General features: G+C 51.8%; 6 protein-coding genes across 7 annotated transcripts; 3 read left to right on the top strand and 3 right to left on the bottom strand.

The window, feature by feature from the left end:
• Positions 1–14: 14 nt before the first annotated feature.
• Positions 15–1085, bottom strand: J3458_000505 (uncharacterized protein). Of its 2 annotated transcripts, XM_066116172.1 has the most exons (3): positions 695–1085; positions 379–631; positions 15–317 (listed from the first exon to the last, which is right to left on the bottom strand). In XM_066116172.1, exons 1-2 carry the CDS (start codon positions 1052–1054, stop codon positions 506–508), a joined length of 486 nt encoding a protein of 161 aa, XP_065978054.1. In that variant the 5' UTR covers positions 1055–1085; the 3' UTR covers positions 15–317; positions 379–505. The 2 variants fall into 2 exon arrangements, with proteins under 2 accessions (XP_065978054.1, XP_065978053.1); XM_066116171.1 differs by lacking the exon at positions 15–317 and having other exon boundaries at positions 565–1085.
• Positions 1086–5609: 4524 nt separating this feature from the next.
• J3458_000506 (uncharacterized protein) lies at positions 5610–7233 on the top strand. Its single transcript, XM_007810835.2, has one exon. It carries the CDS (start codon positions 5799–5801, stop codon positions 6888–6890), a length of 1092 nt encoding a protein of 363 aa, XP_007809026.1. The 5' UTR covers positions 5610–5798; the 3' UTR covers positions 6891–7233.
• Positions 7234–7678: 445 nt separating this feature from the next.
• Positions 7679–12114, bottom strand: STE20 (signal transducing kinase of the PAK). Its single transcript, XM_007810834.2, has 5 exons — positions 10862–12114; positions 10558–10783; positions 9465–10496; positions 9061–9395; positions 7679–8990 (listed from the first exon to the last, which is right to left on the bottom strand). Exons 1-5 carry the CDS (start codon positions 11714–11716, stop codon positions 8892–8894), a joined length of 2547 nt encoding a protein of 848 aa, XP_007809025.2. The 5' UTR covers positions 11717–12114; the 3' UTR covers positions 7679–8891.
• Positions 12115–17049: 4935 nt separating this feature from the next.
• J3458_000508 (uncharacterized protein) lies at positions 17050–21863 on the top strand. The gene is made up of 4 exons (XM_007810833.2): positions 17050–17407; positions 17517–18221; positions 18286–20539; positions 20605–21863. The coding sequence occupies exons 2-4, from the start codon at positions 17601–17603 to the stop codon at positions 21561–21563; spliced, it is 3834 nt and encodes a 1277-aa protein (XP_007809024.2). The 5' UTR covers positions 17050–17407; positions 17517–17600; the 3' UTR covers positions 21564–21863.
• A 209-nt stretch (positions 21864–22072) lies between these two features.
• ERG27 (3-keto-steroid reductase) lies at positions 22073–23932 on the top strand. Its single transcript, XM_007810832.2, has 3 exons — positions 22073–22344; positions 22416–22941; positions 23049–23932. The coding sequence occupies exons 1-3, from the start codon at positions 22250–22252 to the stop codon at positions 23862–23864; spliced, it is 1437 nt and encodes a 478-aa protein (XP_007809023.1). The 5' UTR covers positions 22073–22249; the 3' UTR covers positions 23865–23932.
• On the bottom strand, positions 22980–26464 carry J3458_000510 (uncharacterized protein). The gene is made up of 3 exons (XM_007810831.2): positions 25615–26464; positions 25012–25473; positions 22980–24952 (listed from the first exon to the last, which is right to left on the bottom strand). Exons 1-3 carry the CDS (start codon positions 25864–25866, stop codon positions 24188–24190), a joined length of 1479 nt encoding a protein of 492 aa, XP_007809022.1. The 5' UTR covers positions 25867–26464; the 3' UTR covers positions 22980–24187.
• Positions 26465–27863: the final 1399 nt, after the last annotated feature.

Consider the following 27863-nt stretch of genomic DNA (forward strand, 5'->3'; position numbering starts at 1 on the left):
TGTTACCTGTGCGGGTGGAGCTCAACGGAAGTCAGAAATATGTCTGCCTAATAACTAACAGCTGGACCTGCCACGTCTTTTTTGGGCGGTATATTTTGCGATTATTGCTTGAAACTGCAAGCTGAGCCAAAAACCATAAGTCACACTGGTGAACCACTCCCTTTGACCCTGCCAAACAGGGAAGTCCCGTCTCGACTTGGAGCGTAAGCTTTCAAATATGTTGTCGACCAATGGTTTTGCATGAGCCTTGGAATAGGGTCACGCAAAGCGTCCCAAATGCTTTAAGGTCTAGCCTCGACGAACCGCAACAGCAACGCCTGTTCTCTCCTCTTATTGATACGTAGTGGCGAAATGAGTATGAGCAAGGTCTTCACATACCCCAATTATGTTTCGCGGCACTGCTGCCAGACTGTAAACAAACGTCTCGTGCATCTCTTGATGTAGCTCATGGGCATCGGTGTGCGGCACAGCAATCACTCGTCGAGACTCGAGCTTTTTCAAGCAGTCAGCTTGGGGGAAGCTCTTCTAACCGCGCTAAAAGTGCGCCAAGATTTATGCATAGGGGTGTGCTGTACGGTACGGAGCATACTACGGAGTACTCCGTACATATCTGTGCTATTCTGAGTGCCGGCTTTAAAGTTGTCAGAGGCAGCTTGGCAATCTCCTACCACCCTGGACCTGGTCGGGGGCTTACCGCTAGCAATTTCTGCAGGTTGGCACAAGCCGAGTGGATAGGTTTCGCCTTTCTGACTATTCCGGCATGTCGATGCTGCTGGTAAAGTGTCCGCGGATTTTGGAGAGGGGAGGCGGTAAAAATTTTGTAGATCTTCCATACTGGTTCCTGATTTAGCTGTAGTTCCATTAAGATGAAAAAAGAAAAAACAAGCCTGTCAATTTCTTGAAATTGCTGTTTCCTCGTTATAGCAAAAAAGGAAGAAGGAAGCAAGAAAGAAACTCCTCGAAAGGAGCCAATTACGCCAGTTGAACAAATGGCTTTTGTCTGTTGTCTCCTCAATCCAGGTGAAATCTCGCTACACGCCCTGGGTCCTTTCATCGCCAATGTGCTCCGTGCTCCGTATCAAGACTGGATGTGATGCGATGTGCGAGGTTCGGGCAACATGGCTGATTCGACTTGACAGCAGACCGGGGAGAGAAAATTCAGCATGACCACATGACCAGTTGTGAGATTACCTCATTGACATCCCAGCTCAGGGCGTACTGGGCCACGGCTTGGATCCCCACGTTCCGAGCTTCAAGGTCCCCATGGGCTCGGGAGACTAGGGGATAGCTTTGACCATCAAACGTGGCTTCTCGTCTTCGAATGGAAGGGCAGTAAATGGTCCGTGTCTTTTCGGCTAAAGTAATTGTCCCATGTCATGAAGCTTGCTTCGGATTTCGGTCACTGTTCGGCCTGAATTTCTGTGTTTGCAGGTAGAGTCCTTTCCCCCCCTCCCGGCCCTCGTTGACGTGCTCCGCGGCTGATGGCCACCCCAGTTGTCGAGTCTAGACGGGACTGGTAAAGTTCTTCCAAAACATTGATGGTGTGCTGCGGAACGGATCCCCGAGCTCTCAAATTGCTTCACCTGCCCATGCTGCTGCCTGGCAAGCTATTGCAAGCTATAGCAGCCACACCGAGCTCTACGAGCAGCCAGGCCAGGGTCAGAAAAGCTATCCGGCAAACGCTTGCATACTCTACCGGAGTGTAGAGGCTATGTGCTGCGTGTACTCAGTGGTGAAATGGGAGGCCAACAGGTGTTCGCATACCGCACAAGCGGCCAGTAGAGGCGGGCAGACCGGGAACACTTCTCACGGGGGAATCAGAACCTGCATCCCACAGACGTAATCGAAGTCGCATACAGCCAATAGATAGGCTTAAAGGGGGTATCAATGCGTCCATCACAATACAGATGGCTCAATGCATGCTCGTCTTTCTCTTTGACAAAGCGGAATTCTTCAAAAAGTACGGACAGGACAGGACTGACTGGACTGGACGCCTCTTCAGTGTTTTCACGTTGGGGGCAGGAGCCACCCGCATACATAGGTCGGCAGGCAAGAAGAACTGGGCAGGCAACTGGCGTCAGCGTAGATGTCCGCCAGGGCCACGCACTTTTTGCGCGTTTCGATTTTACACTCTACCACATCCGGAGCGAGGAATAGAGCACTCATACCCACGTTTGGTTTTTCCTGCAACGGGCTGGTCTTGCAACACCGCACCTAGGACCCCAACTATTTCTTGGTGATTGAGGCGCCGTCGACGCGGAGAGCTAGTTCCCCACATCAGGCCTTGCCGGATACGGCGTTGATGCGAGATGCAGAGAAGAGGCGGGCAGTAGATCGAGTGACCGTTTAAGACTGTCGATCATGAAGCGGTAGGGCTTGGCCGTGGCTTAGGAGCTTGGACTCGACGTTTGCTAACTGTCTGCTTCCAGATTTCTCAATGACTGCAACTCCTCCAAGCCTACCTACCTAGGTACCTAGGTAGGTAGTCGAATCCGCCACTAGTCCATTGAAGATACGTACCTAGAAGCGCTCCAAGGAAACCAGCCTCATCAGAACATTGTTTGCCCTCATTCCAGTCGTCCGACCAGACCTATCTGGATGGACTTACTAGCCCGTAGCCCTGAGCCTCGGTCAAGCTCGACGTCATCCGATGTTGCTGGTCACCGCACTTTATACCATGTAGAGATTTTGGATATTTACTGACCTGCTTTTTAACAGCTAACAGATTCAAATTCCCGGCGTCATGCACCCTTGAGATTCGATCCACTGTGGGGATACCCGGAGAACGTCACAACTAGATGAAGTGTGGCATTCAACATTCACGATCCACTAGTTGAGTGGTCTGCTCAAGCTAGCAGAGATTGGCTCCCGGCAGTTCCATCCCGGACTGCTACAGTGGCCCGTGCGGACGATGGCAAGACGATTTCGGTGTGAAATGAAATGGAAACCAATTCGAACATGATCGAATTACCCGGGTTCATATTCTCTAGTGATGGATGGATGGCAATGGAATTTTTTGACCTGAGCGAGCTTTCATTGTGCGTGTAAATCTGGTGGAAACAAGCTGCAACTTTGACTGCGGTACAGAGCACGAGGACGATGGATGATAAAAGCTGCCAAGTTGACACACAAAAGAGACGCACTCGAAAAGTTGGTCACCTTTTTGTTGAACTACTAATAATTATCCATCTCAAAAACGGTATGTTCCTGGAGCTCGGCTGTCTTACCGTACCCACCGTATGCGGGACCGTTTCTGAGCATAAATTCTCAAACAGCCACGGCACGGGTCTCTATTCGGCGACGCCACATCTCTTTGTGCCAAAACCAGGAACAGGGGTGGTTCAGGGCGTTCTGTCACTTTGTCCTGCTAGACATGCAGGCAGGGGATGAAGCTTGGATGGAGACCTCGCGTCCCTCATGAACGGCGGTCCCAAGCGGCTGGAAGATGCTGGTCTCACTCCCCTAGCACTCTGGTAGCCCTGAGAGCCTCCTTTCAAGGCTGGGAATTAGAGTATGGCAACAGATTGTCCCTTTTCTACCAAGACAGGGTCCAAGTTTTCAGTCGTGGAACGAGCTACTTATGTACTGGTCTCTCCCGGGATTGGATAAATATTACAGGAGTAAGGGGTCTTATGATGAAGCTTGTATCTGTAAGGCCCTGTGCTTGACACTAATACGGGGCGCTCCAACTAACTGTCATCATCACTGCCTGTCTAGGTGTTCAGGGAGTTGATATGAAGATACCAGATAGTGTACGCACTGTCGACCCTACGATGTCCAATTTTTTACAACCGTACGGAGTATATTTTGCAAAGAAAATGTGCTCGTCCGTGCAAGCAGATCGGTTCACAGCACAGTTAATCATTGAGAGCCGTTGACCGCATCACAGCTGTTATTATGATATTACTCGCGCTCATGAATCTCCCTCTTCGTTTCCGTCTTCAAATCCCAGCCTGGCTTTGGTCATATGACCTTCCTTTTGCTCCACCGCTATTTACCATCCTTGCGCACAGTGGTAAGATGCGCGTCGTCTCAAACAGCGACCAAGGTACGTCGGCTGCTGCTGCAGCACAAAAAAATATTATTTAGCCCCTTTCTATGAATGGAGTCAGGGCACTGTCGTCACAGTCTCATTTCGTCAAAGATGCCCAGGTCATGTGAGACATTCCGCATTCCTCAGCCTCCGCAATAGTCGGAAGCATTGGGATAGGGGCTTGCAGTTTCAGCGTCAATTTCATTCCCTGGCGTACGTAGCCAATTGTCAAGCCATCTACGGAGTACTAGTGCTGCAATAACTCCATACATCCTTTGTCCCATTGCATCGGAAACAGGATGGATGCCGCCATGCATACTCGCACAATCCTGGAGAGCAGCAATGATGTGAGACAAGCGAAGCCCAAGCTTTCGTGCAGGATGAACAATCGACTCTGCTTGCAGCTTGCAGAGAAGAGAAGGGAGGCTCCACTGACGCAACGCAACCCTCATGTTCTCCAGCAGAACCCCGGTTTTCGTGACGCGAGAAGCCCAACCGACACCGGTCTGAGATCCAGTTGCCGCCGCATTCGCCACTTCGTTCCCCGGTGCCGCTGCCAGTAATGGCTCTTGCTTGATGTCGCGTGTGCGGAGTAAGGCAGCGCGCTTCTAGGGCTGGGGAAGTATTACCAAAACGCCACAAGCCTTCCTCGGACTCTGTTGCTGCGCATTCGTCAACAGAGCGGCAGCTGACCTGGAACACAACAGTACGGACTACTATTACCAGGGCCGAAGGACGACAAACGCCGGAACTGCTCATCTCACGGCCTCCCCCCAGTCCATTTGTTATTAATAGCATTGAATCTCCCGGAGCCCCCGTATCAATCACCCTTCTCGCTTGACCGTGCCATTTCGTCCTTCTTTTCAAGCAACGGGCAGTGAAGTACAGGCTTCGTGCAACGTCACACTACACCGCTACGAAGTCATTGACATCCTTCACAGCCCACAGAAGGTAGGATTTCTTATCCACAGCAGTGCACAGCAGAGTTGACTACGGAGTAGACAGCTAGAACTGACACTTCATCAGCAAGATCGACAGTGCGGCTCAGCCAAGGCCAAGACGTGCGTTATCCATTTGTCGAGACCTGGGCAAACGGGCAGATCCCGAAACCCCGTTGTTACGAGTCGAAATTTTATTTTCGCCAGCTTCCAGAAGGAGGGTGAACGCAGTAGGGAAGCCACTTCAAAAGAGACGAAAAAAAAAAAAAAAGGTTTCGCCTCACAGCCATTGTGTCCCTGCCTGCCCGGACATCCCGCCGAAAGATACCCTGACTAGGTCCTGCAGTAGCGCAAGCCAGGTTCCCACGCGCCGCCACGTCCGACCCAGATTTGACACTCCACCTTGGCTCCAACGATCCCAGTCATCCCAGTCATCCCAGTCATCTCAGTCGCCCAGGCCTCAGATTGCACAGCTCTTCTCCACTGCATTTTTACTTACAGTACCTTGTTGATCTGAACAAGTCAACTGTGCTCAACTGTGCTCAACTGTGCTCAACAGAAGGTCCTCGCAAGTCTAGACCCCACCCAGGCGTTGCCTTGACTCCTCGAGACATTCATTCGTATATCAGGACCTCCTTCTCACCCCGAAGCTGGAATTGTCTGGTTTTGTCTTCTGTCATTCCGTGCCTCGCTCTCCAGATACCCATCCCGTCCTCCCTCTGCCCTCTCTCCAAGACTGTTGTTGTTTTTTGACAGACTTTGATCCTTGTCTCTTCGCGCAACGTCGTTCTTAACACTAGGTCTTTTCGCAATCAACATCAATCACAATGTCTTTCGCTGCACGAAACGCCCTGCGGCTCTCCCGAGCTGCCTCTCCTCGCATTGCTGTCACTCGATCTACTGCCCGCCTCTTCTCTGCATCTCGCATCAACGCCGTATCCGACACACCCCAGAAGAAGAGCGTTGTCCGCGAGAAGGAAGTCCCAGTTACTGTCTACGGTGCTGGCCAAGGACAAGGGGATAAACACACTGTTCATGTTCCTGAGGACGCTGCTCAAGTCCCCTACGACAGCCCAGTTCCGCCCGCCGAGTATGATCTCGTTCAGCCCCTGGGTAAGAAAGTCTACGAGGCCATGCCTCACACCATGCGCAACATGAGCGTCTACGGCAAGGTTATCATCGTCACTGGTGGTGCTCGTGGGTTGGGCAACCACATGGCCCGCGCCTGTGCCGAAGCCGGTGCTAAAGCCATTGTCATTTTCGATGCCAACCAGGATCTCGGTGACGAAGCTGCTGCCGAGCTTCATGATAAATCGGGTCTTCCCGTCTCCTTCTTCAAGGTGGATGTCCGCGACGGGGCCGCCATCAACGCTGCGGTTGAGTCTGTTGTTGAGCTCTATGGTGCTCCTGATGTCCTTGTCAACTCTGCCGGTATCGCCGATTCCAATATCAAGGCCGAGACTTACGACCCTGCCATGTTCCGTCGCCTCATTGATATCAATCTTACTGGCTCCTTTCTCATGTCTCAGGCCGTTGGCCGCGCCATGATGGCCGCTGGCAAGCCTGGTAGCATCGTTCTTGTTGCCTCCATGTCCGGTTCCATTGTCAATTACCCACAAGAGCAGAGCTGCTACAATGCCTCAAAAGCCGGCGTGATCCAGTTCGCCAAGTCAATCGCTGCTGAGTGGGCCAAGTACAAGATTCGTGTCAATTGCATCTCCCCTGGTTACATGGACACTGCCCTGAACCGTGTCCCCGCCCTTGAGGCCCAGAAGAAGATCTGGAAGTCTCTGACTCCCCAGGACCGTCTTGGTGGCGTTGACGAGCTCAACGGCCTCTGCGTCTTCCTCGCCTCCGACGCTTCCAGCTTCATGACTGGCGCCAACGTTATTATCGATGGGGGCTACTCCTGCTACTAAGCAGGTTGTCACGAGTTGTGCCTCAATCCTCTTTCCTACATATACATAAATTTTACATAATACTCCAGAGGACCAAGGTCGGAGAGCACTGTTTGACGCAGTGAGCTTTATCAAGGCGGCGACTTTACGTCAATGTCTTTTAATCATCACAACTCAGTGCCTACGTCACACTGCGCATGAGGAGCATTTCGGGCTGCAAGACAAGCCATGCACACATTTTCTTATGCATCTTTCACTGCTTGGCGTTTACGGATCTCATTTGTCAATGTCATAGTCATGTTCCGCATCTTTTTTTTTTTTTGCATCGAGGCTGGGCTTTATTGTGATTGTAACAAAAAAGGGCCAAAATTAACGGTCATAGAGGATAGAGACCGCTTGGGAAAACGTGATAGATCTGAAGCGAAAGACAAGACGCTCTTTAGAGTAGTCGAGTATTCAAACTTTACCAACTGCACTGATCGATCCATGAGCTATTGTGAATTGTATGAGTTCCAAGTCAATGTTGTGTTTGTATCGATTGACGCATTTGTATCTGGCCACAGGGGCAATCCAAGTCGCGTACCTACCTAGGTAGTTGGACATTGATCATGGCGAGATGTAAGTGTCCTTCCGTCTAACGCACATGTGTGTCTGACGCATGCAATATTGCAATACAACCCGACTTATTACAAGACACTGCATGCGTGTCATGCATGTCATATCGGCAGTACGCCACGGGAAACAAGTCAGACAACCCACGCTATGATGGATGCGCTTTTTTCACCTCGGCTCAAAACAGAGCCCACAAGACGGGATAACACAACCATTGGATTGAACCTAAGTATCAAAGTGATCCGAACCCCGTGCCAATGCCCAATTTCCAATGCGCGCTCTCTGAATGTCAGCACATCTCCTGCATGCTTCCTATGCCCGCCGAGGCTTAACCTCTCCCTGTACGAAATACTCCCACCATGATACAAGACGCTCATTGAACAAAGAGACTAAAGTCCCGAGAAGCCCCTTTCGCCGGGGGCTAAATCGTTCCCTTTGTTCGCTGTATGAACACGCTTCGTAGATGGCCCCTCAGCTCCGGTGTACACGCCATGGCGAGTCCCTGTTCACAAATAAAATCTAGTACTTGTTTATTGGCAGCAACCCTTCAATCCTATCCCAAAATAAGAATATATGCTGCCCATGCCCATGCCCATGCCCACCCATCCATCTTTCCCCCATGTCAATGTTCGCCAACCGAGGCAGATATAGGAAAGGACCGCACTGCCAGTGGGGAAGTTAGAAAGTAGTCGTTCGTATAGTAGTAAAAGTAATAGTAGAAAACCGGGAGTAAAAATGACAACAAGTCGCTGGCGCGTCCTCGGCTAGAAGACGGGTATTCCAAAACGCTGATAACTAGTTCTTCTGTCATCAGAGAGAACACAAAAGAGCCCAAAGTAGATCAGGTGAGACCAGAGGGCAAAAAAAAATTGCAGGGGCCATCAAATGCGCGCAAGTCTATGAAGAGAGGGGGAGGCGAGAAAGAGAAGGCGCGTGCAGGGCTCCCTAGTCTATCGAAAAGAGATGATACACTGTTGTAAGGTTGTATTCTCGATGGACGATGGATAATACCATTCGGGCAATGGCCATTCAAGACATCGCCTTAAACGCGTGGTTCGCTAGTCGTGTGTTATGGGAAACTTTTCCTCCTATACATAAGTAAGACGCTATCGAGGTTCGCGCCGTACGTTGCAAAACTATCCAATCCTTTATGACCAAGTCGGTATTCACCACCAGACTTTGGCTTTCTGGCCGGCCGATGATAGTGTATCCATTATTCCACCATCTTATGCATCCCGGGTATTCTCGGCAATCGTGGCAACCAAATAACGTCGTCTCCCTCGTTTTGACGTGGGGTGGAATCAAACCGCTTTTTCGTTTATGTAGAGGACATCAAAACAAGGAAAAAAAAAGCAATGCTCGCTGTGGAATATCGAAAAGCCATGCATCCTACTCAGACGCATGACCAATTTATTGCTTTCGTGCCTTCTCCTGAGCTCTTTGTTCCCTGGCGGCTCGAACGAGGGGAGCTAGTTGACCTAGATCCACGCACTGCTTCATGAATTCATGCTAAAGAAGGAGTTAGTTTATTGTTTGCAAGGCCGCTGTTACTGGTCATTGACCAAAGAAAACCACCTACCCTTAACAGATCGTGGGCGCTTGCTCTTTTCTCCGGGTCTACCTTCAGAGCAAAGTAAAGGAAGTCCTTAAATACAGGTGAGAGCTCGTCTTCATTCTTGATCTGGGGCGTTCCATTGGTAGCAATCAGCCACAGGGCTCGAAGTGGCGATTCGGTAAGATACGGAGGCTCTCCTTCAATCATTTCAATGGCCATGATCCCAAGCGACCAAATGTCTACTTTGCGACCGTACTCTTTTCTAGTAACAACTTCGGGAGCCATCCAGTATGGTGTGCCAACCATTGTTGTTCGTTTATTCTGCGCCTCATTGATTGTGGCACAAAAACCAAAGTCAGCTATCAAGATGAGTTAGACAACATAGTTCAGTTCACCCGGTGCCAATGGTCAGAGTGCGTGTCACTTACTGAGCTTGATACTGCCTTCGTTAGATAGCAGAATGTTGTCCGACTTGATATCACGATGAATGACGCCCTTGGAATGCAAATGTTGAAGGCCCTTGAGGGTCTCCCGACACACAGATGCAATTTGTCCTTCAGTCATGATATTGAAGGTGACAACATCTGTCAGGCTGCCTCCTTCCATAAACTCCATGACTACCCAGAGTTCGCCAGCACAGAGGTAACTATCAATGAAGTTGACAATATTGGCATGTGAGCTGTCCTTCATGACCAGAATTTCGTTAATAATCAAGTCTTTCTTCGGTTGCTGCTCCAGATTCATCTGCTTAATAGCGACGAGTCGATTGGTACCCCTCTCGTAGCCTGTAAAGACACCGCCAGACGCACCCTGACCGATCTTTGTGAACCCGCGGAAGACCTCCCGTGGATCGCCCTCGCTGCAGATTCGTTTGAGCGATGCAACCACATCAACGCCGTTGCTTTGGCGGGCTCTCTGTCTAGGTCTCGCGCCGGGAACCGCACCTGGGCCTGCCTGCTGGCGTGAAGCATTTGAGTGTCCATTAGCATCAACGGCTCGAGCGTAGGTGGCCGTCTGATGGGGGGCGGGCACCGGCGCCTGGGGCTGCGGTTGTCTCTTGCTGGGAGCCCGACCAACATGTCCGGACATTGCCGCTTGCGCCTGTGCCAAGGCTTGCTCATGTTGTTGTTGGACAAACTGCTGCTGTTGATACGCAGCGACTTGAGCAGATGACGGAGTCAACGGGCTGTATGGCGATTGACCATTGGCACGGGAGGTGGATCTTGACCGATGCTCCTCGGGCAGCATGGGCGAGCTGTCCTTTGACTGTGGCGAGTAATCGTCGGGTTGCTGAGACAGACCAATACCAGAGTCCTTAGTAGTGGGATACGCACTTGACGGTCCCGATCGGTTATTGATGCTGACGGGCGGCTTGGGAGCGGGCCGACTTGGCATCATGTCTCTTCCATGACTTCTCGAAGGTGGCACAGGCGGAGGAGCTCGAGGATTCTCAAAACTTCCTGTTTGTGGGATGCGGGTCAGTCAATGCCAAATAGCAAATTGCGCAGAGCGGCCGCTTACCCATATAATTAGTAGGGTACATGTTTGGAGAGGTGGGTGCGTTGTATGAACGGTTGTCTGCCGGTCCAGCATGGTGAAACTTCTCCAAAATCTGATCCTCAGGCGGGCGCTCGGTCGTCTCCTTGTAGAATTGTAAAATATCCACCATGGTCTGGGGGTTCTCCCGTCTCTCCTTCTCGGGAATACCACTTTCGTTTATCAAGCGTTGCCATTCCTTTGGCAGGCCCTGGTTGGTGAGTTAGCATCCATGCACACTTGCCCGACGAAGCGTTGAGAAACAAGGTGGAGGTGAGGGCGGTCTAACAGTAAATTGTCCAGTGGCACTGTCGTATCCCACATGAGTAACATGAACCGGATTCTCTGGAGCCGAAATGGTGGGCTTCTTCTGTGATCCAACCAAACTGGTGACGAAGCCCGAGAAGCCCGACTTCTTGCGAATCATGGGCGGCTTTGATTCCTTTCCTTCATCGGAATACCGCTTCGGCGCGGCTACGGCGCCGTCAGGTGCTTTGCCGCCCTGGATTTTCTCCGTGATGGAGGGCTCCATGTTGCTGAAGCTCTGTGAAGCTCGGAGCGCGGGGCTCACGTTCCGCGTGCCAGTGATGGGCTTCGCAAGTGCGGGGGATGCTGGTGGACGCTGGACAGACTCTCGCGGACTCGTGTACTTTGTCGACTCGATGCGGCTCAGGATGGCAGCGCCGTCAAAAGGCGCGCCAAGGAGGTCGTCGGAGGGTTCTTTACTGTGTCGGCGAGCGAGCGAGTCGGACAGGCGATTTGGACGATGCGCGAGGGCCGCGTAGGGGGAGGCAGCAGGATTGTTAGGACTGCTGAGACTGCTGAGACTGCTGGCGAGGCCTGGGCCACTGGGCAGGTTGGAGGTGGCAAGAAAATCTCCTTGGGCGATGGAAGGGGAGGCATTCGACGGCCACTGCGAGGCGGTCGGATGTCTTGGCGACGAGCTGCTCGAGGTGTTTGCAATGGAGGATCGGACGGCAGGGGCGCTGGGTGCTCGTCGAAGGCTCTGGGAGCTGCGTCTGCTGCCGAGCGAGTGAGAGTCGTCGAGGCCCGAGGAGGAGCGAGTGTATGTGTGAGAGGGGGGTTTCTTGACCAGCTTGCGACGTTGAGAATGGCCGTTGAAGGACGATGCCGGGCCGTCCATGATCCTGTCCGCCCTTACCTAAAAGGTCTCAGAACAGGCAGCTGGCAGATGTAGGCAAGCCCTTTGCAGAGAGGGCCGAGCTGGGGCAAACGGGTGTGTGCGAGTAAGTAGACAAAAAGAAAAAGCGGTCCTGGCGGGCGGGCTGACGGCGAGGGCCAATTCGAGGTCTGTAAAATGGCGAGTATGTGGGCTTGTGGCCTCGAGGCGAGCGGGTGGGCGCGCGGACGGCTGGCGTCTTTGGTGGAGGGAGGGAGGATATGAAGTTCGAGCGGTTAATTAGCGAAGGAGCAGAGTTGCATCCAACAGCCGAGAAGTCGTGGGGGGGAAGAGGAGAACGGGGTGAACGGTTGATGCTCAGGTGGAGGGCAGAATGTCGTGAAACTCTGTGACACGATCACTGGTGGCACCCTGTGGTAAGCAATTTACCAACGGCCAAGAACAAGGTCCTCACAACGCTCGAAACAAGTCACGTCAACTTTTGCGGGGAAAAGGGCTATGCTCTGAGCAGATGGGAGATGGGGAGGAAGACGACGGGGTGAAGCTGTCGACTCCAAGACCCAAGAGTCTGGTTGGAGGTTGCCATGGCCAATGATTAATGGGCGATGGGCGATGGCTGATGATCGATGGTCAATTCTCTACTAATGAGCTTGTAAAAGCTGGATGCGCATTAACTCTGGAATTGCTCCCGGCCCAACAAGGCCCAGGTCTATGTTGGTACTGAGGGAGAGTGAAGCATTCTGGTACGGAGTACGGAGAATTAAGTACATGCATCATGTATTCTGTCTGGGGACGCTTGGCGGCGTTCAGGTACCCGATACCTACAGGGGGAATTGACCAGACTCGACGACTGGCGACGCCCGGCCCTGCAAACCGCACGGCAGAGTTACTGGGCCGCTGAGACGGGGTACCAACCCTTGACAGTACTTGAACAACGGATGCCTCAAATACTAGCAGTATCAGGCGGGAGGTCGCCAACGTTGCATCCCAAAGTCCACTCACCTGGAGACCCAGAGACGGTCGTCCGGAATGGCTGCATGGGCTAGGGTCCTGAAGTCCATTTGAGCAATAAAGACCAAGAACCTGGCTACATAACAGGACGAAGAAACACGTGTACTAACTAATGGCTTTGAACGACTTGGTCGGCGTGCTGGCTCGACTGGCACAACGGGCATTCATTGACCGGTTCAGAAAGCCAGTAAGTGCGAAGGACCAAGATACCTACCAAGTACCTAGGTACCTAAGTAAGTAAATTGCCTAGGGTCTAGGTACTAGTAGTGCCAGCAGACATGAGCGAATCGGCCCAACGCCAGAGTACACACATTAGTATGTACGGAGTATTGTACGGAGCAAGACGTAGCACAATAATGCCTCAAATCGTTTAGGCTGGTTGGGATAACTTTTTGCATTGCACGCATCCATGCACCTTCTTAAGTGCCTACTAGGTACCTGGGTACTTACTGCGTGCTAAGGTGGTTAGTGGTTAGGCTAGGGATAGGTACCGAGGAACTTGGTACGGCGTGGAGGCTTCCAAGCTTCTCTGCCTTCCTTATTCGCAACTTGCGAGGGGGGAAGGACAGTCACGCAGACTCACGCATCAGTGGCGTGGGCTGCTTGGCCTGGAGACAGACCCTCTGGTGATTTCTTGTCAAACTGGTCGTCGTTACTACTCCTTCATCATACTACAAGTACAACAATATGACCCGGCTGCATCGAAACGTACCAACTCGGTCAATTCAACGAATTAGACGCCGCGAACGCAGGGCCCTTTGAATCATGGTGATTCCTCTCCATTCCATCCAAGGGCCAAGTTTCATGGCTAGGCTAGGGACATGGGATGCGCGCAGACGACGCCAGCCGCTTGAAATTGAAGCTGAAATTACGGAGCGGCGAGGGCCACAATCAATCTTGCAAGGCTGGCATGCGGCCTCGGGGTTTGCAATCCTCATGTACGTACCAGGCCAGGTGCTCTGCACCATACGCGACATGTCGCAGGAACTGTCCAGGAACTGACTTCGGGCTGTATATTTCTTCCGTACTCGGTGCGTGGCGTATTTTGACAGATTCTAATATGCCATCTAGCCATCTTGGCCGTCTAAAGGCGGCCATCTGTTCTGATCATCAGGTTCTTCCGCCGAACTGCACCTAACCTAGGTACTTGTATAGAAGCACCATTGAGAGCCATAAGGCTGTCTACATGGGCAAAGACCCTAGGTGGTTATTCTTCCAAGCCACGTTCGGAGAACCCAAGTATAGAATAGCTGCACATACTATTCAGGATACTTTCTATCGCTGACCTTGCCTCTCAAGTTAGCACCTCCCCATGGTGAATACCCAGTCTTTTATTTGCCTCACACACGGAACGAAGCAACCCCAAGCACAATCCAAGTGGTGGGTGCTTCCTGGGTGGTCCCCATAGTGAGCATATCGGGGCATGAATAACGCTCTCCCAGCCCTGAGATTCGAAAGGCCTCCGGGCCCCATCTTGAATCACGGCCAGGCGAGGTCCTAGCTACCACGGATACGGAGTATATTATAGCATTGTATGGCCACCGTTACATCGAGGTTTAGGGCTGGGCGCGCACCCAACTCATTACTGCTCCGTACTCGGTCGTATCTTGATAATGTGCAGTTGGCACTGGCGCAACATGCACAGTATTGGATGGAATACTCTGGCAAGCAACTTGTTTCTCACTTTAAGTAACTCCACAATGCGAATACCTGAATTGCCTGCCGTGCGGGAGCCATCCTAGTATCGAAATCGACAAAGTGATCACCAATGATTGACACCACAAGACCCTCCACCCAACTGCAAAGCCAGCCAGTCTTCTGTCTCAATGCTTCATATATGTAAAGTTGATTCCTTGGAGAGCACCAAAAAAATGTGAGAGAAAAACGGGACTTGTCGGGGCATTTTTGCCGTGTTTCCAACAGACCCCCTCTCCCGGACCGCCCCTATAATCCCAGATAGTACACAAGACGACCGTTGATTCCAAACACGGTGTCCATCCATAATAACATGTTCACAGACGACGGCCACTTGCTTTTCCGCTGAGGACGCAACGACTGGCGTTGCAGTCGCCAAGACTGGTGTTTCATCAACACATCTACGGCCGAGGCTCAGTGGTCATATCCATATCTCAGGGCGAAACAGGAGACTCTCGGTATTCGTTTTTTTATTCACCATACCCAAGCCCAGTGGCTTGACAGAATACCCGCCATGGCGGGAGAGTCCAGTCCCAATAGCCCAATAGTGGTGCGTAGTGTAGCTGGCGCAGGGACAGAGATAGCGCCACATGCTCATTAGTCAATTTCTTTGTGCCATGTTGTCTACCACGCCGTCGGGCTCGATGGTGATGGTTAGTTCATGTGGCTTTCTTCCTGATTGGAGAATGTGACAACTATTCTAGGTGAGCACCGAGGCACCGAGAGGGAGCCTCACTCGACAAAGACAACGGCTATCAAGCAAATTCGCTCCAAAGTGGACGTAACAACCGCTCATTTCAGTCTGCAAATGCTCCTGGTTAATCGAGCAACGGCGGAAATTTCCGTTCAAGGCGGCCATTTTTGCAAGCAGTGACCAAAATACTGTGGCAGATGTCCCTGGCATCGCATATCCACTTGCAAGTTGATGTGGCACTATGGTCTCCATTCACCCGCGTGTGGAGTTGTCATTGTCAAATTAGCACCACGGGCAACGTGGATGAGAACCAAATGTAAGAAAGACACAGCACTGCGCACGCACACAGCTTTAAAAAAAAAATTTTCCCAGTGCCTTGGCCAGATATGTCGTAATGACGTGGGGCAACTCAAGCTTCAATCTTATCATTGATGCAGCTGCAAGGTACAGCGTGGCATGCTATCCGTCTCTAGAGAAAATCTAATCATGCTACTCCGTACAGGACGGGCTGGTCCATTCCCAAAGTACCTAGGTAGGTAGGTGCCAGACTCCATACTGCAACTCATATCAGTTGACAATTGCTGTAGTGTCAAACACACCATCAGCGTCCCTGTGGCTTGCTCATAATGACCCCGTGCGCTTCAAGGTAAAGGACCAGCTTGTTGGACAATTGGGGGGGTGGCCTTGTTTCAACTCAATCGATTGTGGGCCGCTTCGAAGCTTGGCCTAATATGGGAGTAGAACACCTTGACTTTTTCCATGTACATCCGTATACCAGGTGTAGTTACATGCGCACTCCACTCTCCCTCCTTACAGTACGGGAACACAGTCTATCAAAGGACCACGTATTGCTATCATGAGCAATATGGAAATACCAACTGTTTGGATGCAGAATCCTGGTAAGATCATCAGCATGGTGGGCCATCCGTCAGCTGTCGTTGGGTGTTGGCAGCCACCAACAGCTTACGTGCCAGTGACCGACTGATAAACCAACATTGAAGCCAACAGCGTGATACCAGGACTTGACTGCACACAACATGGCAACCAGAATAGCCCCTCTGCAGTTCGTCCCTGACCGCTCGATGGTACTCTTCCCATGATTATAAGACACCGTGTTTCCAGTGCCTGCACTTGATGCTATTTATACCTGTCTGGTCGACTGGCACGAGCGTTTCGCTGTACTATTTACGGATCGGCCATGTTCAATGTTTCACCGCAGTCCGGCAACACGTTTACTATTTGACACTCTCACTGCGGAGGGGACCGGCGCTGTCTCATATGTGGCGTGTTCAATTGCGGACATGGTTTTGTCCAACAGTCCATGATGTGGACATGGCAAGCCAATTGGCATAGAGTCAGCATATTAGCATGATATATCAGGTTTTTTGGTTTCTTGATTGAAGATGCGGTACGAATTTCGTCTTTTATTCTTGTGCTTTAGTTTTATAGTGTGTAGACTTGACAACTTAAATGACCAACTAACACATTTGAGACGGTGAGATTTTATACCGGGTTATTCTGGCTTTGCTGCCGCGGCATCTTCTGCGGGCTGGGAGGTGCTCTTTTGCTTGTCTTGTAATTGGGCAACAGAGACATTGCATCTGCAGTGACATGTTGAGATAAGGTTGAACGACCAATACGCCCATGGCATATGCCCTCCAGCTTCAGAACACAGTCCATGCTAGCAATTCCATGAATTAATCAACGGAAAAAGGAAAAACAAACAAAGAATGCAAACAAATGATTGATACCAGGTATGCCCAAATGGAGAGAGTATTTCAACGATCGACACTTGATATCCATTACAAGGTTCCGAATAACTATAGGGTATCTGACGAACCTGGTCACATGCTGAATCCCGTGATTACCCCCTAGCAATGTTTGCGAAAGGCAGTGTGCTAACCTAACTTACTAGCCAGAGCAACGAAGCTTCGAGTGGGGAAAGCCTGCCAGGCCAGAAAACCATCAAGACGTCTCGTGGGGCTTAGGGAACTTCCACCTCACCCTTAACCTGCTTCACGACACTCTGCAACTTGCCATCTTCCCTGGCATCAACGCCTTTCCCCTACTCTCCCTGGTTCTTGCCTCTCCTGGTCTATCCCTCTGGTCACCGGTAAACGTTTTTTTATTTCATTTCGAACTCTGTAGGCTGCCTGTACCATGTACTAGACGCCTCATATATTCCAGCCAAGAAGAGATCAAGGAGCATCGAAATAGCATCGCCCAAGAACACCGGTCTATTTCGCGATAGCATCAATTCACCGGCAAAGTCTAGTTTTCAAGGAGAAAAAAAAGTATGCTCTCTAATCGCCCCAAAGCTACACCAAAGCGAAAGTGTACTTCGAGTTTACCCGGCTATGCCTACGGAAACCTTGTAAGATGTTACTGACATGCCGTGACTAGATACTCAAAACCCCTTGTCTTACCTGAGCTCCCCTTTCCTCATCTGATTTATCGCCTCCTACCCTGTCGGTCGAATATCTAAACATGGCATCTGAAGAGTCTGCCGCCCAGAAGCTTCTCCAAAAGCATGCCGAGGAACCTCACACTGTAACGGTTGAGGATGTCCCGGATGAAGAGCTTTCCGTGAAGCCCAACAACGATGCCTCTGGCTCTTGGGCGGCTCCAATCACCTCCAAGGCTGCTGGAAAGCAGAAGGAATCTTCGAACCCCAAGGCGCCTCTCGATACACAGTCTCATGAACTCTTCCCGGAACTTGGCGCCCCCAAGGCCAAAACTGCCAACGTGGCCCCCATTTGGGGTGCCAAGAGCAACGCCAATGGCAAGACCAATGGTGCTGCTTCCAATGGTGCTTCACAATCATCAACTCCTACCTCCGGAACCGCGACTCCTTCCAAGGCTGCCGCGCCCTCTATGTTTATTCCAGGCCGCAATGTCGAGACGGTTACTCTGGAGCCTCAGTTTGTCCTGCCCCGTGGCCAATTGAAGCGGCCCATTCCGGATATTATCAAGGATATCAACCGCAAGTCGCGCGCGAACATCTCAATGGCTAATGGAGCCAATGGGCGATACAAGTTCGAAGCTACCGGTCCTCAGGAGATTGCTCAACAGGCGCTCAAGGATTTGGTCCAGCAAATTGGAACTCGAGTATGTCAAAAATTCGCCAGTGCTGCTCCTGTAATCGCGTATTTACGTATCTAACATGTCTTAGACGTCCATCAAGGTCCCCATCCCTTACTCCGCTCGAGCCCATGTGATTGGAAAGGGTGGCTCGATGATCAGGGCCTTGCAGGAGAAGACAGGAGCCAAGATTCAGCTTCCCAAGGTCGAGGACAATGCCCTTCTTGCTGACGATGATGAGGCTACCATCGACGTTTCTGTCGAGGGAAATGCTCTCTCCGCCGCCTCTGCCCGAAATGAGCTGCTCAAGATTGCCGGTGAGCGATCCGCCAACGTCCAGACCAAGGTTCGCGGTGTTCCCACGGCTTTCTACCCTTTCATAGCCGGCCCCGGAAACTCTTTGGCCCAAGCTTTGGAGGAGAATCACGGTATTCAAATGCGTGTTCCCCCTCACCAGGCTGTTTGTCGTGTTCAGGCCCCTGCGGCCCCCGAGCCTGGACAGCCACCTGTCTTTCACCCTGCCGGGGCGGAGGATGAGCACATTCAGCTGGCTGGTGATAGGGCTGCTATTCAGCAGGTTCGCGCTGAGATCGAGCGAAAAGTCGCCGAATTGCATAAACAGCTACAATTGGAGCAGCTCGCTATTCAGCGGGGTCGCCATCAATTCATCATTGGAGACCGAGGCTTGCCTGCCGATGACTTTTTTGCCGAGACCGGGTGTGCTATTCTCCTTCCTTCGGAAGAAGATGACGACATGGTTACCGTCATTGGCCCCGCTGATCGAGTTCAAGCTGGTCTCGAGAAGGCCATGGATCTGGCAATGGGCATGCAAATGTCAAATATTGATATTGGTAGATTCCATCGTAACGCCCCTGGTGGTGCCGCCGCACACGCGGGTAATGTGACTCGTTATCTTCGTCAGCGCAAGGAGATTGATCGTCTCGAGAAGTTGTACAACACTCACATCAACACACCCTTCTCGCAGGATGGTGCCTTACCCTGGGAGTTGTACTCACGCGAGGGCAAGAATGCCATCCGCGCCCAGTCGGAGATCACCGGTATTATCAACGGTCAGCCTCCCGCTCGTATGCACTCTGTCAGCATTGACCCCTTCTTCCATCAGCACCTGCGTACCAACATTACCCCTAAGGTAAAGGCCGACTACGGTGTTCACATTGTGATTCCCGAAGCATCCGAGGCTGATGCTCCAGTCCTGCTTGTCTTCGAGGGTCCTGACCCGGCTGATGGCCCTTATCAGCTTCCTAGAACCAAGCCTTCGGACGCAGAGATTCGTGAGTTTAAGAAGGCTCTTGATGATGCCGAAAAACACATTCTGGGTCTTATCGGCAAGCAAGAGCAGCTGTCCAGCGCCACTCTAGACGTTCCCGCCAAGTTCCATGAGAGACTTAGGCGCTTTCTCAAGAAGGAGCAGGAGAGCCGCGCTTCTGACCAGATCCCTGTGCGCGTTACTAAGGTTGGCACCACAATCACACTCCGTGGACCTAAGTCTGCTGTGGATGCTCTGGCGGCCAAGGCCAATACCTTTGTAGAGCAAGAGAAGGAGGACGAGAAGGAACGTGGTTTCACACTGAGTTTCGACTTTCCTCAGAAGTTTGCCAACCACCTTATTGGTAAGGGCGGTAGCAACATCAAGGAGCTCCGCGATCGATTCGACGTCGAAATCCAGGTCCAAGATGGGCAAGTTGAGCTCAAGGGCCCCAAGGCCAAGGCCGAGGCTGCTCGTCTCCACATCCAGAATCTTAGCCGTACCTTGGCTGACGAGACAACGCATATTCTGAAGATTGACCCCAAGTTCCACCGAGAGCTCATAGGTGCTCAGGGCGGCCAGATTAACCGTCTTCAGACTCGATATAAAGTCCTCATCTTCTTCCCTCGCTCCGCTAAGGCCGGTTCCGAAGACCAGCCGAATGCCGATGCCGCCAGCGACACTGGCAAGCCCCGCCGTCAGCAGGCCGCCGACGAGGTCATCATTCGAGGTCCTAAGAAGGGCGCAGACGAAGCTAGGGATGAGATCTTTTCTCTCCACAAGTACTTGGAGGAGCATTCAGTTACTGCAACGGTCCCTGTTCAGCAGAAGCAGGTTGGGTCCCTTATCGGACAGGGAGGCGCTGCTCTGGATGAGCTTCGACAGTTGACTGGTGCACGCATTGACGTTCCTGCGGACCGTGATGCGGATACGGTTGAGATTTCCATCAAGGGAACTGCTGCGCAAGTCGCCAAGGCCCGCAAAGTCTTGGAAGAAAAGCGAACTATTTTCGACGACACAATTGTTCAGACTATTGACGTTGATAAGAAGCACCACAAGGCCTTGATTGGTAGTGGAGGTAAGTGTCTATCTTCTTGCCATATATCTTTATCACTTGACTTAGTGCTAATTATATCTACATAGGATCCAACCTGAAGGATATTGTCGTCGGAGCTGGAGGGTCGGATGACCGACGTGAGCTTGCTCGTACTATTCAGTTCCCCAAACAGGAGGCAGATGGCAACACCATCAAGGTTGAGGGGCGCACCGACGTGGTGCAAAAAATCATCAAGCGAATCCAAGACATCGTTGCTGAGCGTGAGAGCCAGATCTCGGATGTAATCGAAGTGCCCATCGAGCATCATCGATCTCTTATTGGCCGTGGCGGTGATACTAAGCGCCAGATGGAGAGCAAGTTCACTGTTTCGATTGATGTGCCCAGACAGGGTGACGGCAAAACTGGTGTTAAGGTAACTGGCCGACCAGAGCACGTGGCCCAAGCCAAGGAACACATTGCTGGCATTATCAAACAGCAGCAGGGAGAGACTATTCAGATCCCTCGCAATGTCCATCACGCTGTTTCCAACAATGGACAGATTTTCCGACAGCTTCGCAACAACCACCAGGTCACAGTTGACCATTCTGGTCATGCCATTCCCAGCAAGCCTGATAACTCGGCCAGAGCAAACACTGGCTCCTTGCCGCTCATCACTGATGACGCAGACGCCACGGCAGATGCCCACTCCTGGAAAGTGGTCAAGACCATTTCTACCGAAGAGGGGGACATTCCTTGGGTCTTGAGAGGCACCCCAGAGAATGTTCAGAAGGCCAAGGACGTGATCCAAAAGGCCCTGGAGCAGGCTCAGAAGACTGATGCCACAGGTTACCTCATCTTGCCTGACCCAAGGACTTATCGTCACGTGATTGGACCAAATGGCTCCAAGGTCAACGCGATTCGACAGCAGAGCAACTGCAGAATCCAGGTGCCCCGAGATCAGGCGCGTGACGAGGCCATTGAGATTGTCGGTACTCAGGAAGGTGTAGAGAAGGCCAAAGAACTGATTTTGGCTGCAGTCCGTGAGGGACAAAAGCCCAGGGAGTAGATCTACGCCTTGGTGTAAAGTTTGCTATGTCAGTTGTATGGTACAATGGAAGAGGCAAGGTGTAATAAAAGCTAGCCGCAGGTGCATCGAGTAAAACCCTTGCACTTTAGTATCGGCACAGGTTCTATATATCACGGAATATGTACGCCCTTGGGTTTGTACGATTGATGTGAACAAGGATAGCGTGGGAGGTGAGGGAATATCATTTGACGGGCTCAGGGCAAATGTCAGATATTTCGGGATCGTTGAGATGTAAGCTGAACCTAAATATAGCAAAATTAATGGACAAGATAATCTAACTGTAGTCGATTGGTCTGCATTGTATTATTGTGATGGTCAGCTGGCTTTGGAGTGCGGCAAGTGGCTCATCCGGGTTGCGCCCGCCCGCCCACCCGCCGCCTCACGGGCCATCAAGCTGTCTGTCAGGTGGAGATTGTATGCACCCCTGGATCAATCAATAAGCAATCATGCATGGACCCCTTGGGCTAGAATCTTGCTACACGGCGCACCGCCCGCAGGGCTGACATTATTACAAGACATACTATCTTGACACTTTCTCTCGCTCCTTTTCCTTCGCGCCTGATCGGATCCGAAGGGGATTTCTGGTCTAATATTCTGCTTGGCTACCTGTCAGGCTCCTTGAATTGATTTCGGACGATTCCTATTGGCCCAGAAAAAGTACCGCAATGGGGGCTACAAAGACTGCATCTGCCGAACCAGCTCCATGGGAATCTGTCTCTGCCCATGAGCAGCTTTTTGTGCTCATCACCGGTGCAAACAGGTCTACTCCCCTATCTACACTCTTCAACAACTAGCATTTGAAAGCCTGTGAACTAACATCAATTTTTACAGTGGAATCGGTCTCGGTACAGCCCAAGTCCTCATTGACGATTTCCTGGCCACGCGGTCTCTCAGTTCGCACCTTATTGTGATCCCCACGACACGGTCTGGCTCCAAATCCCTCGAGACGATTCGGCAACTGCGAGTATATGCTGCCAAGGCGGCCAAGACATCCAAAGACTTGTCGTCGCGCGCCGGCGCCGACTATAAATGGGAAGATGCCGTCTCGAGAATCCACATCTTGAGCCTGACACTGGATTTGTGCGACCTCCGTGGCATTCGAGATTTCGCGCATAAACTGCGCTACGGGACTGTGAGCAACCCCGAGGGCTTGGAGGGGGAATATCTGCGGAATGTAAGGATCCCTCGGCTGGACAGCATCATCTGCAATGCAGCCTTTGGTGGGTGGTCGGGATTGGACTACTTTGCCGCTATATGGTCCTTTTTTACAAAGGGCATTATACAGACGGCGACTTGGCCCGACTTTAAGCTGTCATTGCCGACTTGCCTCTTGAACGAGCGGCCGGAATTCAACTACGTGAGCCTTTTTTTTATTTTTTTATTTATTTTTTCTTATTTTTTTCTCGCCATCCGTTGTTGAGCTGCGGGGTGCAATCTGTGTGTACTAATAGTCGTTTCTTGTAGCCTGTCAAACCTTTGCTGGGCGAAGTCTTTTGCGCCTGTGTCTTTGGCCACTACATGCTCGCCCATAAGCTTCTTCCCCTGCTGAGCAGGTCCTCCGAGAACGAGGCACCGGGCCGTATCATCTGGTCAAGCAGCATCGAGGCGGTCCGAAAAGTCTTTGACATCAACGACATACAGTGCTTCACCCGTCCCGAGGCATATGAATCTTGCAAAAGACTCACTGACCTCCTCTGCCTGAGCTCCTCTCTCCCTGCCGCTCGGCCATTCTCCTCGCGCTTCCTCACCATTGATGACGACGCCGAAGCTGCCAAGAAACAGCTTGTCCGGCCGAAAATCTACCTCACCCACCCAGGCGTGGTAGCCAGCACACTCTTCCCACTCCCCTGGTTTCTCTTCTGGTTGTACGAGATCTCGCTCGTCATCAGCCGCTGGGTCGGCTCCCCCTGGCACAATGTCACCGGTTATAATGGCGCCAAGGCGGCCACTTGGGTCGCCCTCCAAACCCAAGAAGCCCTCGATGATATTGACGCAGAACGCGTCAAATGGGGCAGCAGCACAGATGTCAGGCTCAACGTCGACGTGAAGAAGACTGAAGTGGAAGGGTGGGGGTGGGAAGGCAAGCCCGAGACGCCTGATACTATTGCCGCTGACTCTGCTGTTGGTGTTTTGCACAAGTCCGTTGGGAGAAAGACCGGTACTCGGGATGTGACTGCGGAGGATATTGCCGAGTTTGAGGAGGTTGGTGCCCAGTGTTGGCAGCAGCTGGAGGAGTTGAGGGCCCAGTGGGAGGACATCATTGAGCCTGGCGGAAAATAGATGGTATGAAGCGATTTGATTCGGGACTTTTAACCCTATTCAACTAATATGCATCACTGATGCTTGTTTACCCATCCCGGTAATGTGCCAATGCGGGAAGCCGCGAACCGGAAGTGACATCGACCAAAGCTTGCAGTACCAATCCGAACGTAAGCACCGAGACACATGAATTGTCAATCATTTCATAAAAAAGCGAGACAGAGGAAGACTATGCTAGTTTCACTCGCTATGGTATATATATACGCTAAAGGGTAGTATTTGCACACCCAAGGTACCAAAAAAAAAAAAAACCCAAAAGAAATTAATCCCTGTAGCACGTCGAATTATACAACAGTCTGTACATTTGTACGTGCGCCCTGCTCATCAGAGCGAACACGCCTCAAAGCCACCTTGTCTGCACGGCCAAATAGGCCCAAGAACAGGGGTAACGGGCAAACAGCTAGGGCGACGACAGCCTGGAAGATGAGAGCATTCTTCATGTTTTTGGGCGGGTTAGCATCGTCACCAGCAACCAGAGCATCGCTGATGATAACAAAGATAGCACCGAGGAGCTGACCACCGGCCCATGCGGTAGTGGATGTGACCTCGGGACTAAGCGGGTGGCTGAGCTCAGTGAGAAGCTCCAGAGCAACGGGGACCAGGGCAAAGGAAGCGGCCCCCAAAATGGCGAGCACTACATATGGGCCGGTGACGTCGCGGGTTCCGGGCATCCATACGAAGACGAGGTAGCAGATACCGATGATGGGCATGAAGAACTTGAGAGCGAAGAGGAACTTCTTGGTTCTGTCCAAAATCGGCGAGGTAATGGCTGAGAAGACGAGACCGACGAAGATGAGAATGGCACCCCCGATGCCTGCCTCGTCGTCGCTGAATCCGTAGGGAGTCATCATCTGGTTGAGAAGAGACGAGATTGAGTTGAAGAAGCCGACATAGACAGCGAATGGAATAAGGACAAGCCACAATTCAAGGGAGTGAGTGAGGTCTTTGACGGATGCCCGGAGGCTTAGTTTTGGGGTCTCGGAAGAGGGTCCAACAGGGGTTGGGGGCGCGGCGGGTACGACGAATGCTGGTAGGCAGCAAACAGTAGACTAAACATGATTAGCTGCGGGAGTACATCTTGGGGCAGAAGGGTTGGAGTGTTGCTTACAATAATGGAGACATAGAGCACCATCTGAGAAATGTCGCTCGCCTGCTTAACCCACAGAGGGTTGATCAACTGGCCTAGAGCACCACCCAAGGGATTCGCTAAACTTGTCACTGCCGTCGCAGCAACTCGACCGCGGTTGGTGAACCACAAATCCGAGTATCGAGTAGGGGCCGCCAAGATAAAGGGTTGGGCGAAACCGATCAGAATCTCACCGGCCATAATGGCACCAAAGTGACCGCCGGAAGAGCTGGCTGAACCACCATAACGAATCCAGTTTCCAATGATGACGAGTACCGCAGCAATCATAAAGGCCAGCTTCGGGCCGCGATGCAAGATGGCAATGGTGACGGGGAAAATGGCAACAAAGGCGAGGAAGAAGGCGGTGCTGACCCAGTTGATGGCCGATTTTGAGACGCCGTAGTATTGCGATGAGTGGTCGGCAACAGGTGCAAAAGTAAGCCACTGTGAAAACAAGATAAAAAAAACATAGAGTTAGCATTGCACACAACGTTATTGTCACATCTCACGCCTTGGAGCCGACGAAAATAAAAGGCTCCTGAAGGGCCAGCAACCAAGGCGCTACGAAATCGGGTTCTCTCTTACATCCCAGGAAACGACAATGTTCATGAGCGTGAGTGTTGCAAGGCCGATCCATCGTCGTTTGTACGTTCGATACTCAGTTGATGTTCCATTGGCAACGCTTCCTTCGCCTTCGCCTCCGACGTCGATGGTTCCATTTCCGCCAAAGTTTCGCTCTCCAAGGCTGTAATCCTGCGACCCCAGCTTGTTCCCCCTCCAGAAGCGCCCGCTAATCTTGTCGCCGCTTCCTTCGCTACCGCTGTTAATCCCTCTCATTTTGCGGGGAGGTGCGGCATGTAGTGAACCACTGGTTGTGCTTAGCCTATATGAGAAGGACTACAAGGACAACAAAGGGCGCAAAGGCGAAAAAGGGCCTGCGTGCGACTGCCGTACCGATCTCTTTACCGGCGTATCAGGAAAATAAAAAGACAAAGAAGCTCCTCACGGCCCTTTACATTCGAAATCCGCAAATTCCTGAAGTCTCACTTCGCGGGAGGAGCCGGGGTAGACGGGACTACTAGTAAATCGTCGTGGTCGGCCGACAAGGATGTAAGTTCCACAATATGCAACTCCAGGCTAGCTCTCACTGAGCGATACTTTTCCGACCTGAACTCGGTGTTGGATGGCTCGTCCCTGAAACTGTTGCAATTCGACAAGCAAGTTTCGTTCAAAGGAAATTAATCGTGAGCTGCATGCAAGCCCGGTTCGCAGGCCAGGTTTTCTCTTTAGTAGAACCAAACACTGCAGCGTGGTGGAGCAGGCCAGCAGGAAGTACAGAAGTAGTTCCGGATTTCGGTCGACCAAGGGAACAACAGGTCGTATAAGCACAGAATCAATTGTCGTTTATACAACAAATATCGAACGACAGAGCCAGACCTTAACGAAAGGATGTTGAAAGAAGAGAAATCGATCTCTCGTTTGCCAGCGGGAAGGGTGGCGCTGAAGGTGGAAAAAGAATGCAACGCCGTCATCAGGCCCGGACCACGTCGCATCCAAGACATCGGTGATGCATGAAGGGAGGCCCGCAAGAACTCGGTACTAGTACTGTACGCTTGACGGCCACCAACTCCTTAGCACCTTCACCTGCAGTTGGTGTAGAATACAGACAGGGTCGCGTGGGGCCCTCAAACTTTCCCACCCTTCGGTACCGCCTCCAGAGCGTGTTTTGGAGCTGGACTCTGGCCCCCGTCGAACAATACGGGAGAGTACCCAAGTGGCCAGGAGGGCTCAAGGATCTGGGTCTGGGCTTTGCTCAATAGCACTCCATTTTTGGCAGGCCAGGGAATACCACCATCTCTGGCATCAAGATTCATCCCGGCAAAGGGTATCAGCCAGGGGCTGGTAACAGTGGACCAGACAAGCAGCCAAGGGCTGACTGTCGGTGGCGCTGGGGATTTCAGATTGGTGGCGGGTCCTCGGCTGCAACATGTATTAGCTATGAGCTGGCTGGCTGGCTGACTATCATGGTACTCCGTAGTAGTACAGTATTTGAACAGATCCAGATCCGCCACCTGGCTATTGCGCTCCACCAGAACAATAGACTGCAGTAATATGAATGTTTGCTTCTTGATAGCCAAATATATTCTGCCACAAGCTGTATGTATGTGGCTTGTTTGGTAGTGCTCGAGTATGTTGGTTATGGTGACGGTTTGCGCGAGACATGTTGATGCATAGGCTCGTGCTTTGTTTGATTACTGAGAATGTGATATGCAATGTCAGTAGTGGATGAGACCAATACGGCTTTGGGATCACTGCCGACGGCAAGTGTGCGTTCGTACGTACCTCGTTTTGGATAGCATAACTAATGCCAGATACCAACTTCTACGACCTGCCAGAGCCAACTGGACGGCGGAATACTCCGCCGCCACCATGATTCCCATCATAGCGTGTACTCCGTTGGAAGAGAGACATGGCTTGGCGGCGCACCCGCCTTGCCGCAGAACTGGACTCGTGGCCGAAACGGTGGATAGAAAAACTCGGCGACTGGCACGGGGGCAAGACGATGTTGCAGGTCGACGGAGACTATGTAACTTGTGCTTGTCGGCTGGTTCGCCACTTCCCTCATTTCCTCTACCGGGGAATTTTAGCTCAAAGAAGACGAGCACAGTTTGCGTGGATCTCGTGTGTCCAGCCGCCAGTCGCGAGCGTGATATAGCCTTGATATCCTGGTCTAGTACAAGGATGACAGGTCCCAGGTTGAGCAATTCGTAGCGTAGCCTGGTTGTTGTGGGGGGCGAATGAGGTGTCGGTAGGTGGTGGGATTCTGAGCCGAC

The sequence above is a fragment of the Metarhizium acridum genome (assembly GCF_019434415.1).
Source record: "Metarhizium acridum strain ARSEF 324 chromosome Unknown scaffold_1, whole genome shotgun sequence".
Taxonomy (NCBI): Eukaryota; Fungi; Ascomycota; class Sordariomycetes; order Hypocreales; family Clavicipitaceae; genus Metarhizium; species Metarhizium acridum.

Excerpts from the sequence above, each read along its gene's own strand:
- J3458_000506 (XM_007810835.2), top strand. The coding sequence starts at position 5,799 with ATGTCTTTCGCTGCACGAAACGCCCTGCGGCTCTCCCGAGCTGCCTCT.
- STE20 (XM_007810834.2), bottom strand. The coding sequence starts at position 11,716 with ATGGACGGCCCGGCATCGTCCTTCAACGGCCATTCTCAACGTCGCAAG. Across the intron at positions 10,784-10,861 it reads GTGCCACTGGACAATTTACT|GGCCTGCCAAAGGAATGGCA; the intron begins GTTAGACCGCCC and ends CTCACCAACCAG. Across the intron at positions 9,396-9,464 it reads CGAAGGCAGTATCAAGCTCA|CTGACTTTGGTTTTTGTGCC; the intron begins GTAAGTGACACG and ends TCATCTTGATAG.
- J3458_000510 (XM_007810831.2), bottom strand. The coding sequence starts at position 25,866 with ATGAGAGGGATTAACAGCGGTAGCGAAGGAAGCGGCGACAAGATTAGC. Across the intron at positions 25,474-25,614 it reads ACATTGTCGTTTCCTGGGAT|TGGCTTACTTTTGCACCTGT; the intron begins GTAAGAGAGAAC and ends TTGTTTTCACAG. Across the intron at positions 24,953-25,011 it reads TGCTCTATGTCTCCATTATT|TCTACTGTTTGCTGCCTACC; the intron begins GTAAGCAACACT and ends AATCATGTTTAG.
- J3458_000508 (XM_007810833.2), top strand. The coding sequence starts at position 17,601 with ATGGCATCTGAAGAGTCTGCCGCCCAGAAGCTTCTCCAAAAGCATGCC. Across the intron at positions 18,222-18,285 it reads TCCAGCAAATTGGAACTCGA|ACGTCCATCAAGGTCCCCAT; the intron begins GTATGTCAAAAA and ends AACATGTCTTAG. Across the intron at positions 20,540-20,604 it reads GGCCTTGATTGGTAGTGGAG|GATCCAACCTGAAGGATATT; the intron begins GTAAGTGTCTAT and ends ATATCTACATAG.
- ERG27 (XM_007810832.2), top strand. The coding sequence starts at position 22,250 with ATGGGGGCTACAAAGACTGCATCTGCCGAACCAGCTCCATGGGAATCT. Across the intron at positions 22,345-22,415 it reads CTCATCACCGGTGCAAACAG|TGGAATCGGTCTCGGTACAG; the intron begins GTCTACTCCCCT and ends CAATTTTTACAG. Across the intron at positions 22,942-23,048 it reads AGCGGCCGGAATTCAACTAC|CCTGTCAAACCTTTGCTGGG; the intron begins GTGAGCCTTTTT and ends CGTTTCTTGTAG.
- J3458_000505 (XM_066116172.1), bottom strand. The coding sequence starts at position 1,054 with ATGAAAGGACCCAGGGCGTGTAGCGAGATTTCACCTGGATTGAGGAGA. Across the intron at positions 632-694 it reads ACCTGCAGAAATTGCTAGCG|CCGGCACTCAGAATAGCACA; the intron begins GTAAGCCCCCGA and ends ACAACTTTAAAG.